Source organism: Acomys russatus, chromosome 7 (assembly GCF_903995435.1).
Source record: "Acomys russatus chromosome 7, mAcoRus1.1, whole genome shotgun sequence".
NCBI classification, from domain to species: Eukaryota; Metazoa; Chordata; class Mammalia; order Rodentia; family Muridae; genus Acomys; species Acomys russatus.
Window position 1 is genome coordinate 41,765,793 of NC_067143.1, and position 14,147 is coordinate 41,779,939.

The following is a 14,147-nucleotide window of genomic DNA, read 5'->3' on the forward strand; positions in this document are numbered from 1 at the left end:
TTACAAAAAAACTTGGAGTAATAGATTTCCAAATCAAAATATAACAAGACTTTGATTATTAATAGAATGAGGGGTGGTGTTGAACAAATGAAAAAAAATATTTGAAAAACTAGTGGTCTGATAAAGGACATTGGGAGCCATAGGAAGGGACTTGAGTTTGGCAGGGGGTAGAGGCATTCTGAATTTCAAGTACAACATTAACATGTTCCAACCCATTTCTAAACATTCAGCTGCTGTGTAGATAAGAGAATGCAGAGACTGTCAGAGTACCATGCTATTGGATGCTCAAGAGAGACGGGAGTGTCAGGTGCCACACTATTGGATGCTCAGGAGAGATGGGAGTTCTTACACTATGGTCACAGCTGTGCTGGAAGAAAGATGATAAAGCCCAGAACAAAAGTTGAGTAGAGTATAACTTCCTCATGGATTGAACTAAGAACATAAAGGGAAACAGTGTTAAAATTCTTGAGTTCCTGGTGTAAACCACTAGATGAATGTTGGATACATATGGCACAATAGGGAAGGCTTCGGAAGTAATTAGAGATAACGTTTATCATTGTGTTTTAAACTTAACATTCTTATTTCTTTGTTGCTCATCTATCAAGTTTTTCCAACTACTTTATAATCTTTGTTGTGTATTTCTTTTTTACCCTCATGTGCCCAGCACAGCAGATAATAAATACTTGCTAAATTTAATTAAATTGAAGTGTTCTTACAACAAAACTTGAGCCAACATTTATACGCCTTATGCTTAAAATATTAAATACAGATGTAGTGTCAAAGACACTATGTGCTTAACTTTGAAAAGCAAATGCTATAGGAGTCTACACACACACACACACACACACACACACACACACACACACACACACGTTCATAACTTTAAAATGCACACACCATTAAATCATTGGTGATATAAATGAAATTATAAAGCAAAGTTTCCTTTTGGAAGTCACTGTAAATCATCATATGTTAGCCATGTGTTGTAAAATATATCAAGTCATACTCTAGTTTTAGGTTAATTCTAAGAAAAAAATGTCAGACCATTGAATACCCTTCTCTATTGAGTCCTTTTGTAAACTTTTCTTTATAACTTCATATCTGAAATACTTTTTCTTATAATTAAACTAAAAATAATAGAATAAGACTTGACATTTCTTAACCACCTGATGCATATGAGGATCTTGAAAGACTAGAAAGCTTAGTCATTGGCACAACCAAAGTGTTAAAGAAAACCCGTGTAAATACACACATAGCTCATGTTCTGTTACAGCATGGTGAGGCAGAATGTTAGGAGTTGGCGCTCATGTGGATAACTAACTGCCTTTGGCATCAGAAAAAAATTTTCCATCATTTTACTGCTATCCTTTTGGGAAGAAGCCAAAGGAAATATTTGATTATTTATTTTATAATTTATGATATGCCTTTTATTAATCTGACCTTTGACAAATAATTCACTGTCAATTTGGAAATCTAGAAAACAGTATTTTTGTAGCATACATTTCTACCATAAATTATATTAAATGATATATGAGAATTAAACAAATATTAGTTCTATCGCTAAAAGTCTATGTTTTAATGCTTATTATTAAAGCTACACAAACTTGTATTTTAGCAACTGAAACTTATGGGGACAAACACCATCTGTACTAAGCAGAGCTACATGGGAGCTCAGGGAGGACATTTCCACAATGCAACATCAGCAGAGACATCCCCAGGCACAGGCTTCCCGTTTCTGTACCTACTGCCTGCAACACTATTTCAAACACGTCTACCAACAATTAGACCCAACTGCGTAGGACAAGCATTCTCACGGCACGGTCACCAATATAGTGCATTGTAGGTTTGTGGTGCTGTAGACTAGCTAAAATAGTAACTAATTTAGTTTGGTAATACCAATTTAGAGCATCTAACATATGGCAAATGCTCAATATATTCCTTATTCTTCCCCTTTACCCCAATCTTTAGCCAAAATTTGGTAATAGTCAAGGAAAAAAGTTCAGTCTCAAGGCCAGCATAAGTGTCTATGGCACAGGTGTCTTCAAGGCCTCCACCTCCAAAGTTCAAAGCACAAATTTTTATGCTCACTTTAAACTGAGCCCCACTACACCAGCTTATAGTATTTATAATCTTTTAATGACAATATCATTCTAACATAGGTCAAATATAGCAAGGTTTGAATAAATCCCTGCTGTCAATTATTCTTTTTTATGAACACTTCATCTAACAAATCCACTCAGCAACTTATAGCACAAGAGTCCTCACCAAGCACTTCTCCAATCACAGAAGAGCAATAGCCAAACCTTACATGAAGCTTAAATACCCTGATGGGATGACATTAAAACAGGAAGGAGAACAAAATCTAATGTTGATAAATCTCACAGGGAAAAAATAAAATACATGGGATTAGACTGTCCAAACGTGGGGGACTGTTATTCCATGTGGAGTATATATGCAAGGCCTGACAATTGGGACATTTCAGCAGTCTCGGGGAACTGAGACAGCAAGACGTCAGGGACTGCAGATTATGAGGAGCAGATACCCAGGTCCCGCAGAGGAGATGCCTTTGTCCTGCTTCACCGGAGGGAGCAGTGTAAGGGAGGGAGCAGTATAAGGGAGGGAACAGAAGGGAGGGAGCAGTATAAGGGAGGGAGGGAGGGGTAATAAGAAAGGACATAGACTTTCATTTTCACAGGATCCTCCCAAGTCTTAAGGAAAAAAAATGTGCATAATTTGTTTAAAGTCACATGTTTTTTCATAAAGTCTGCAAAACTATGGTATTTTAACCACAGGACATTAAATAACCACCACATTATAATCTGATTCTCATATGACACGGTCTTATATGTCACACTTCACTTTTTGTGGACAGCATAGATGCTCTGGGACCCAGGTAAACTGCTGGTTCAATTGAGGATGTATTTACATTGAGTTTATCAAAACGTACTCTTCATTTATTTTCCAATTGATTTCAGCTGCAGACAATTGATTGCTAGTGGTCCATGAATGTGTGCTTCCCATAAATATTCTACCTTCACTATTCCAACTTTCTGCATCATAAAACAAGAGAAGATTCAGAAGCCACACTAACATATAGGAATGTGCTAGGATGACAAATCCAAAAAAGGTGCAGACAACGGAAAAGAAATGTGTGAACAGAGCAGAGCCGAAGACAGGCAAAAGTCCTTCCCCACAGTAGATGGTTACTGTTAAGCAGAGAAGCAGGTGTTGATCTAGACCTAACTTAGATGCAAGCTCTCTCTTTTCAAGAAAACGGGGGGGGGGGGGGGGGGATACAATCACAATTACTGTAAATGTATCAACATCAAAATGTTATGAAGTCTATTTCTGATGGGAATTGTATAAATGGGTATGTTTTAGAACTATTGTCTTTTAAAACTAATACTGTCTATAATTAAAACAGAGTAAACCCTCACATTCAGTTACAATTTTAACTACTCCAACTACCTATAATTTTAAAAATATATTTGACCAATAACGCAAAAGGAAAGACTGAATTATGTTATTTGTTATAGTCAAAAAAAGTCACATTATAAAAAATCATCATATGAGGAACCAAAAATGTATAAACAATAACAATGGAAAAAGGAATACACCGAGGGGTGATATATGCCAAGAAGCACAGCATTTGAATGCCTAGAGCAGAGGAATTAAAGTTCAGGGCTGGCTCGGAATACACAGTAACCTTCAGGACAGCTTGGAAAACACAGGAAGCCCCTATTAGGTGTAGGGAGAGAAATAATACACTGGTATGCTAGACAGTAACCTTATTACAGCATTTTTTTTTATTTTATTATGTTTGATATATATCATCTTTTTAAAATAAAAAAAATCCATAACTCCAAGAAATGCTAAATGGATTAAACAGTACATTAAAAACAACAGTCTGCAATATGCACACACAGGTAAAAGGTCAATTAAAGTGAGGCAAAAAATATGAAGTACAATCAGGATTCAGCAGAGATAGAAAAGTGAAAAAACATTAAAGAATAAATAAGAAAACATGGAGAAGAAAATAAGGTTTAATCTGATGTCCCATTTTTTACCACATCTCCTTGATGGGGAGGCCTGGTGGCACTCAGAGGAAGGATAACAAATCATCAAGAAGAGAGCACATACAGGGGGAGGAGGTCCCCCTCAGTCACAGACATAGGGGAGGGGAGTAGGGGGGAAGCGGGAGGGAGGGAGGAATGAGAAGATACAAGGGATGGGCTAACAATTGAGATGTAATATGAATATATTAATAAAATATTAATTAAAAAAAGAAAATAAGGTTTAAAAACAAAGACCCAGAAAAAGGAGTATATAACTTAAAAGTCCTGATTTCAAAACAAAACACTTATGTCCTTGCCAGGATGATTCTTCAGAAGAAAATATTAAGAACTAAGGGAAAAAAGACATTACCTAAACAACAACAACTGCAAGGCCAGATTGACAAAAATTTTTTTAAAAAGGAGGGGTATTATCTTTAGGTCACTGCCAGCTTAGAATTTTATACCCAGCAAGGCTGTTAATTCAGCATATACATATTCTACTCAACAGAATCTACCTAGATGCTTATAATACAAAGACACATAAAGCAGGAAAAGCCCCTGATTGGACAGAGCTTACAGACTTAGAATAATTCTTTGTTCAAAAGAATACAAAAATTAATCATTTAATGGCTCTCTGCTCTCTGTTGTCCTTAAACTTATTTTTCATTTCAATTTAAAAAGATTGGAACATCAAAGTCCCTACAGTAAATGTTTTTAAGTGAGTTACCAATTGCAGGGCCTAGATTTTAACTGATACATGACATCACTGACTTCGCCTGGTCTTTCTGTACATGGGCAGATATAGGTAGAATGACACAAAAAGGGTTAAAAGCCCATCTCACACACTACAGTTTGGTGCTACTCTTGCAGCTCCCACGTGCACATGGTTTACATTTCAGTCTTTTGCATTCATTATTATTTCACTGGACTCCTTCACTGGACAGTGGATTCCATAAGCATAAGCTACTGGTAGCCAGCACAGTCAACTAAAATACGTAACATTGCACTGAACAGTTTCGTCACTGAAATGAACTTCCACAAGTGCAGAACACTTGTCACTGTTGACTGGATTTGGAGTCATTTAGGCGACAGATCTCTGGGTCTGTACATGAAGATGCTTCCACAGAAATGTAACTGAGGAGGGCAGATCCACCTCCTATGTTGGGGTCATGGACTAAATCGAAAGAAAGAGAGCGGAGAGAAAGAAAGAAAGAAAGAAAGAAAGAAAGAAAGAAAGAAAGAAAGAAAGAAAGAAAGAAAGAGAGAGAAGGAAGGAAGGGGGGAGGGAGGGGGTGGGAGAGAGAGAGGAGGAAGGGAAGGAAGGAAAAGAAAAAGCAAGCTGAGTACCAGCACTCACCTCTCTGCTTCCTGACAGGAGATGAGTTGTGACAGAGCAGTGACCAGCATTTCTGCGACTGTGCCCTCCCCCGCATAATGAACAATGTCTCCTCAAACCAAGAGCCAAAAGAAGCCGTTCCTTCCTCCGGTGGTTTTTGCCAGGTATTAGCAAGAAAGGAAACTAGCCCACAAAATACATCTTGAAATGCACGGCCTTTGTTACAGAACTCAAAAGAGCTTATCTCTAGGTAAACTGTCCATTCATAGTTACCACTACCAAATGGTGTCTATCAATTATTAAAAATGCTATTAAAAGATGAACTGGTGAACATGGTGGCAGCATCTGGATAATATGTGTACTATCATATCACCTCAAATGACACTGACTTCTTGTAGACTTGGGAATTCCAATGAGTGTGTTATCACATGTGTGTTTAAAGATCAGTAGTGCTGTTTTAATGTTAAAGTTTTGTCATGACAATTCATCCTTGACTCATTTCTCCCATAAAAACAACAGCACGGGCAGAGGGTGAAATCAAACAGGGATGAGAGAGCTGGATATACAGGTACAAACACGTAGCCCATTGGAGGAGATCTAAAGCTAGAAAAGAAACATCCTAAAGGGCATATGGCAGTGAGCTGAGTCCCTTCTCAAATAAGTGAAAGTCACTATGACAGAAACGAACCGGATGATATCAAGTTCTCCCAGCCCCTCAACGCTAGCCTTCAAAGCACACAGGAAACAGTCTCAAATTCAAGTTTTTCCTTCTTCTATTTAAAAAGAAAAAAAAAAAGCCTATAGAAATGTTTTAAACTTTACTTACCAAGTTGGCCATATAAATTGTGAGCAGCCCTCTCCTGTAAATAATTTTTAAAAAAAGAAAGATTAAGCTTTGATCTGACTTTATAATCAGTTTATCATTATCAAAACTCTATCAAAAACAATTCTCAGGAGTCTAAAACCACACTAATACCAATATGTTAGAAAATACGCAGATTGTGTTGAGTTCTCCTTTTACTGTGCTGAGTTGAACTTAAACTGATTCTCGAGGTCATTCTAGTAATATAATAAGTAATAATAAGATTCTACTTGTTTGTCATTAAACATTGTAGATTAATATTATATTGTCCAGGCTGGTCTCACATGACTGGATTCAACCAACCCTGTAGAATACCTGGTACTTCTGGCTTATACTGCCAATCGTGCTAGAGGACCCATAATTCAGTAAGAAGAAATTCCAGAGAATTTACCTTGCCAAAAATGAAGACCAGAACAATTCTGACTAAAGACAATGTTATCAAAATGTCAGATTATCTTTTTATTTTATACACAAGCAACTGCTCAATTTGTACATAGGAAAATACAATCCATTTGTAACTGATCACAAATCCTACTATTTAAAACATTATTAAGTAAGTAGTCATGTGAAAAGGAACTTTCTCTTTCTGTGAAATGAAAGGTCTCTAAATACGGCTTCAGAAAAAGAAATATTTTTATCAAACACATTTAATGAGACCTCAGATCGAATCTCAAGGATAACGGCAGCTTTATTAACTTATTAACTTTTGGTGTGTTTTAGAAATAAACAAAATATATTCTGTTCTCTAAGGAAAAGGTCTCATGCTTAAGAGATCAGTGGCAGAGTGCAAATAATAAACAGAAATTTCAAAACCTCACTCAGATCTAAATGGCAAGCACTCTCAGGACCCAAGAGGGAAAGTATTTCATATATAAAACAAGTGCTAGCAGCCAATCACCCTCTACATATCAATATTATATGTGCAATTGTCTTGATGTTATAACCATATGCATTCTTGACTGTTCATTGTTTAAAATAGCTAAAACTTTCCATATTTGTGAAGCTACACAAACAGTATGAATTAACACACTGATGAAATAAATTCAGGAGACCAGAAGTCTAGTTAAGCTTTGTTCCCCTAATATTTTATCACTAAAATGAAGAAACTGAATTACATACCTGCTGACACTTTTTAAAACATAAGATTGTCTAAAGAAAATGAATCCTCCATTCATGTCTCGGCAGTAATTAACAACTACTTAATTGGACTTAAGGCCAGGAGAGAAGTCTTGACTGGTACTAAAAACACAGCCAGCTGCCCATGGCTAGTGAGGTCATAGATCTCAGGGGAGAACCTACAATTGCCACTTTGCTAACCAGCATAATTCCTACGTGCATTCTAAATACTTACTCTCATACCCACAGATCAGCGTGCCTCCCACCCCTCAGCACAGACACTCCTCTTTGCAACAGATGGAGACCATCACAGAAAACTGGTCAAAATGCAGAGGAAAAACTGACTGTGGTACCAAGCCCCAATGGCTACATTTACTACAAAATTCCTGCCCTAAAACTCAGGGAATATCATGAAAGAAGGGGCAGAAAGACTGTAAAATCCAGAGAAACAGGAAAGCTACTATAAATGACAGACATGTTTCACCCATAATACTCCAACAATATGGCAGACTGAATAAGACAGCCAACAACAAAGACACAGAAATGGGGAAGGGGGAACTGTCATAGGGCCTCACCCCGAGCAACTAAGAACTGCAGACAGAGAAAGAATTAGTGTACTCCAAAAATGGGCCCCTAATTTGTTAGCCAATACCAAGTTATCAACCTTAAAATCATATATATATATAAGCAATGCTAAATAGAATTTAAAAGGTTATAGTGTGTGTCTGTGTGTGTGTGTGTGTGTGTTGTCCTCTAATCTCAACACATGACTGTGTGTGCACACAGTCTCACACATAATCTTTTTAATGTTTTAAGTCATCTTAAGACGTGTAAGGTTGCTTTTTTTCAAGTTGCCAATTATAATTTACAAAAAAAAAAATATCCCCTGGCTTTAAAAAGATATGTACATATACTTATGAACAAACCTAAAATAAAAATCCTCATGAGAGGGCCTCTGGCAACCACTGGATCCTTCACCCTCACCCAAGGGCTTTTTAATTTTTAATTTGGGCCATCTAATAACAAGCCTGAAGCTAGGTGATTTACTAAGCAAAGGTGAAAAGCAAAGGAAAACCTCAGTTTCCACTCTGAACTGTATATTTCCAAATCAGGGCCCCATACTTACAAAGTAAAAAAGGGAGATGCCTATAATGGGTTAAGAAGTGAAATACGCTCAGTTTAAAGGGGTATATGCCACCTGCTCTGAGTGCAAATAAGATAAAGACATACAAATGCCAGAGAAACCTCAGTTCCCATACTCATTAGGTCCAGCCCCCCAGATGCTTTGCTCTGGCCACCTCCTGTTTGTTTAGTATTTGTCAGAAGACAAGACCAGTTCTTGGGGGTCAAGGACAAGGGAGAGTAGTTCAGGGACTTGAGCACGAAAAGTAAAATTTTACATTTCCCCTTTTTAAAATACTTAAAAATAAAGAAGTCAATCCCTGCCCCACTGCTGTACACAGCCCTTTTGACTCCTGACATTGATTTAAGGGAGAGAAAGTGTGTCAATACTAGACAGGCTGCCTCACTGTTCCATCCTTTGGCTTGTTCCTGGAGTGTTGTGCTGTCCTGCTTGGGAGCTGCAGTGGTCCTGGGACCAAAATGAGTATCTGCAAAGAAGTTTCCACTGGGCATCTGGGTGGAGGGTACTTGAAAGATCCAGTTCAGGGTCAGCAGGAGGGGTTAGCAGGAGGGGACCCTCAGGGGTGGCCTCTGCCAACCACTAGTACCCAAGAGCCAAGTGAGATGTGTGGGTATCCAAAAGGATTCTACATGCTAGAATCCTGCCCACTCTGTAATGCCACAGCTCTTTCCATCCATCAGCACAGTAAAACTGATCTTGAGGCCCCACATGCTTGTGTGCCCAGGTCCCTTTCCTTAGCAAGATGTACCCTAATTATTCCCAGCACTGAACCTGGCTCTCTTGGGTTCCTGGTCTACCTCAAGTCTTCCATACTTTCCTTTGTATCAGCTACACATCACAGTATTGGTTGCCTCCTTGAGGTTAACTTGTAGCCTGCACAGAAACTCATTCACTGACCAGCTCAGCTCATTCTCTCATTTATTTCAACTCATATCCCTTCTGCCTTTCAGCATTGCTGACAATGGTCTAAAACTCTTGAGGGCCTCCTCAGCCTGAGCTCGTGATTTTTATCAGGATGAATCATCAGCGCTAACTTCCTATAGACCTTCAGTTCATCAGTTTCAAGCCTATCTCATGACAAAGGTTTAGTTGACCCTTAGGAACAAGGTCATTATGATAAGCATTATTAAAGAAGAGCAGCCATCACTCCTCCCCTCTCAAGCAGCTGCCCAGAGGCCAGGGAGACCTAAGCCAATAATCCAGCAGCCCCCTACCTCGCTCTGAACCTCCTGAGATATTTATTCATATTCTCTCTCTCTCTCTCTCTCTCTCTCTCTCTCTCTCTCTCTCTCTCTCTCTCTCTCTCTCTCTCTCTCTCTCTCTCTCTCTCTCTCTCTCTCCCCCCCGCTTCCCTCCCTCCTTCTCTCCCTCCCTCTCTCCCTCCCTCTCCCTCTCTCTCTTCTCTCTCGTCTCTCCTCCCTCTCAGAAACCTGTAAAGCTACCACACGAATTAAAAAGTACCCACACACCCTGCCCAGATCCTAAACAGTAGCATCTTCCAACAGCGCTATTATTATTTCTCAATGAAGTACTAGCAGTGTTTCATTTTGAAACTTTACCACCTTTATTCTTTAGCCAACTCCGAGGTTCTGAATAATATCGGATACTGCATTTCCTGAGGTACCCAGGGAGTCTAGCAGGAACAATCTTTTTTTCCTATTAAATACTTTTTTATTTTTTACATATACATTTATATTATTACACATATATACAATAAACTACCTATAGCAAGAACCATGACACAATCAGGAATTATATAAACGTTACATTCATAGTGATTTGGCTATTTGTATTTGGCAAAGCTGAAGAAAACATCTTTCCTATCTTGGTGAGTCTAAAATTCTGAATGAAAATCAGTATCTATCATGTCTCATCTCTATCAACTTAAAACATCTATCTAGACCTAAAAACATCTTAACCCCTAAACAATTAAGCTTAATTGTAGTTCCTGCCTCATAATTATGTTTGTCAGATATATTGGGCCAGAGGCTGAAGATGATGCTCCAACGTTTAGAGAATTTTGGGTGACTGTTCAGGTAGCAAACTGTCTCTGTCATCTTCTCATTTGGAAAGCTACTAACCTGCACTCCTGGTTTACGCAGGTAATCAAGTTTATTCCTTCTCAAGTCTCTGATGGGGTTAAAGGCCAGATAGTTCAGTTTTACAACCTAACTTCTTAGTTCTAAATACATACATATCTTCTTACTAAATACTCACATAAAGCAGGTCTACATCCCACAAAGAGAAGAGGAGATAAACAGAAGCAAAGAGAGTTCCCAAACAGTGTAAGTCTATTAAGACTGCTGCATGACTACCTTAGAAAGCCCTGTGAGGGATAATCTGCCAGAACACTGTGTAAGTACTTCCCCTGTAAGGTATAGGACTGAGTAGGACAAACTTATGTCTGTCAAAAGGATATCCCATTCACTGAACAGGTCAAGCACATTGGAGACTGGTGGCAAAACTTTGTTGTGGAAATGCAAGTACGTCAAGAACTTAGAGACCAAATTCCCACGACCCTTTGATTTGCATATTATAGCCTTCTTTTCAGCTTTGTCCTGTCTGTTTAGATGTGTTTTAACTGCTACAGTACTTAGTAACTCAACCCAAAAGTGTGCTTAAAGTGAAAGTGAAGTTTTCGTTTTAATCTATCTTTAAACATACTGCAGTTTTTAACTTATCCAAAGTAAAACTAAATACCAAGGCAAATTCCACAGCAACTCTGAAAAAAAACAAAAAAACAAAAACAAAATCCATCAGAAGAACTTCTTTCTAGACCATGAGGCACCTCCTAGAGTCAGAGAGAAAAGGCTCCTTCTTAGCAGCCCTCCTGGGGTAAGTAGATGTTACCAAGCTTCCAGCTGAGCTAAGATGAGGCCTGCTCTTTGTGGCACAAGTTTGTAAAGCAGCCCTGGAAACAACATCAAAGCTCTCTCAGAAGCTCACAGTGATGTGATTAAGACTCAACGCAGCATCCTTCTCTTCCTAGGTACAAGGGACTAATTAACAAAGCACTCTTAACTCTGGGAGAATTAAGAGGACTGATGCAGAGTGGAAGAGTACAACGGATGAGGGGCAGGGAGAAGAAAGAAAGGGGTACATGGGAGAATAGAAAGACCCATTTGCTGGTATCTACTGTGTATACAGAAAATGCAGACAGGAGATCCGCATGCTACGTTTGCATCTCAAAACTACAAAACTATTACACAGCACAAAGCAACAAACAAAGCCCACCTCAACTAACATCTGGAATAGACCATAGTCTATAACATCAAGGATCTTCTGTGATGACTACTAAAACTGAAACACTAATGTAAAAAGCTCTCTTGGAGGACATATAAGCAAAAGGCTTAAAAAACAATCAATGGTGAACACAAAAAGCACACTAAGGATAGCAATCCCAACATCATTTAGCTCCCAGACAGCAGCTCTCCATGGCCTCAAATGTTATATTGGTTGTGGTCTTATACATCTTGACTTTGGTACCACTATAGTTCAACTCTATTAACATTATAGAAGAAGAACAATTATAACTTAAATGCCCTATAATCAGCTTCTAAACTGAACCAAAGTACGTTTCTACCTGTTGTGAGGTGATAAAATATTAATGCTGAGAAGCTGAAAAGTTAAAGGTAGAGCAAGCAAAAATAAATATATAAAAGTCTTAAAATCATCTAATGATGCAATGAAAGAAAAACAAAAATGTTTACAAATAATAAAATAGCAGACAGATCTAACCTAACCCATCAATAAATAAACCAAATTTTAATGGACTAAATAATCTAAACTAGTAGGATAAATACTGTTTAAAAATCCAACTGCTTGTAGGTTTCTAGGAAGAACATTATGATAGTCAGATTTGGGCCCAGGGGTCCCGCTAAAACTATGGCACCAGCCAAGGACAATACAGGTTTTAAACTTCAAACCCCTACCCAGATCTAGCCAATGGACAGGACATTCTCCACAGTTGAGTGGAGAGGGTCTGACTTTCACACGTACTCTGGTGCCTCATATTTGACCAAGTCCCCTGAATGGGGCGACCTGGTGGCACTCAGAGGAAGGATAGCAGGCTACCAAGAAGAGACTTGATACCCTATGAGCATATACAGGGGGAGGAAGTCCCCCTCAGTCACAGCCGTAGGGGAGGGGAGTAAAGGGAAAATGGGAGGGAGGGAGGATTGGGAGGATACAAGGGAGGGGATAACCATTGAGATGTAATATGAATAAATTAATAAAATTTTTTAAAAATCCAACTGCATAACATCTGGAAAAAAAAGAAGCTTTAACACAAAAACACAGACACTTGAAATTAAATTTTAAAACACAGACTATACACACAACCAGTGTTGGAGGGCAGCAGTGGCTATGCTAGCATGACTGGTAATGCTGTGCAGGCTTTCTGCTCAACTAAAAAAATACACTTTGGAACAAGCAAGCTACCTGAGTTCTTGGAAGACACTTGACACTGACAATACTGAGAAAAGCATAGGAACAAGCTATCTGAATAAAATCATTGTTGAAATTGACTTAAAGACAAAAGTAGACAATTTCTAACCATAGCTGGAGATCTTATACTTTTCACAGCAAATGATAAACTCAGACCAATGAATCTGACCAGAAAAAGATCATCAGTTTTCAACAAAGACTAATTGTCCCACGTGTCTATTTTGCAATATCTAGTGACATGTTTTAGCTGTCCCAGTTTTTTGAAGAAGAGCCAATATCATGTATGATCTCATATACAAGACAGCTTCCCCCATAAAGAGCCCTTCTATAAAAAAACAAAAACAGAAAACCTGTCAATGTTTTCAAAGTTGAGAAATTCAGCTATGGATAACATCATCAACACTGGCCTCATTCATAGGTAGAAATGATTATAAATGAGCCAAAGATAAACCACATGGTTCTATTAATGGTCATAGAAAAGACATGGCAAAAATACTACATCTGTTCATGGTAAAGGTTCACAACATGCTGGGTTAAATGACCTTTACAAAGCTGATGATGCACACACAGAAACACTACAGCCTCCAGCGTCACAGTTGATGGCAAAAGACTCAGTGCCATTTGCTAGTGTCAGGATCAAGGCTGGAAGACTGCAACAGAAACAAAGCTTCCCACTGCAGGTAACATTATCTCCTATAGAAGTTTCCAAGGAATGTACTAGCAATTCCCAGAATACACGAGTCCAGTAAGGTCATGAGTCAAGATAGAACAACAGGTCAATGGCATTTACATGAAGTAGTAATAACCATACAGAAAGTGAAAACATTATATACGCATATTTCCAATCATATACAAAATTTAATTCAAAAATAGATGAAAAGCTGAAATGTAATAGCTAAAATACAAAGCTTTTAAAGAATATGGGAGTAAATCTTTAGGTTGTAAATGTTTCTCAAACATGGTACCAAAAACACAATCAACAAAAGTTTAACAAAAAGAGACAGACATGGGGAATATCTGTACTTTTAACACTCAGGAAACTGGGGAAAGAAAATCACAAGTTCAAGACCAGCCTAGAATAAACAGTGAGTTCAAAGTCAGCCTAGAGTATACAGGAACACACTGTTAAAAAAAAAAAGGGGGTGGGGGAGAGAAGGAAGGACAGAAGGAAGGAAAACAAAGGCAGTC

At 38.3% G+C, this 14,147-nt stretch overlaps 1 protein-coding gene across 1 annotated transcript in view; it reads right to left on the reverse strand.

Annotated features, from left to right (window-relative positions):
* Tmem135 (transmembrane protein 135) overlaps positions 1-14,147 on the reverse strand; it is a 163,699-nt gene that overhangs the window by 117,003 nt on the left and 32,549 nt on the right. Inside the window, exon 4 of the mRNA XM_051148883.1 lies at positions 6,218-6,251. Within this exon, the coding sequence (XP_051004840.1) occupies positions 6,218-6,251 (34 nt within the window). The remainder of the gene's footprint in view (positions 1-6,217; positions 6,252-14,147) is intronic.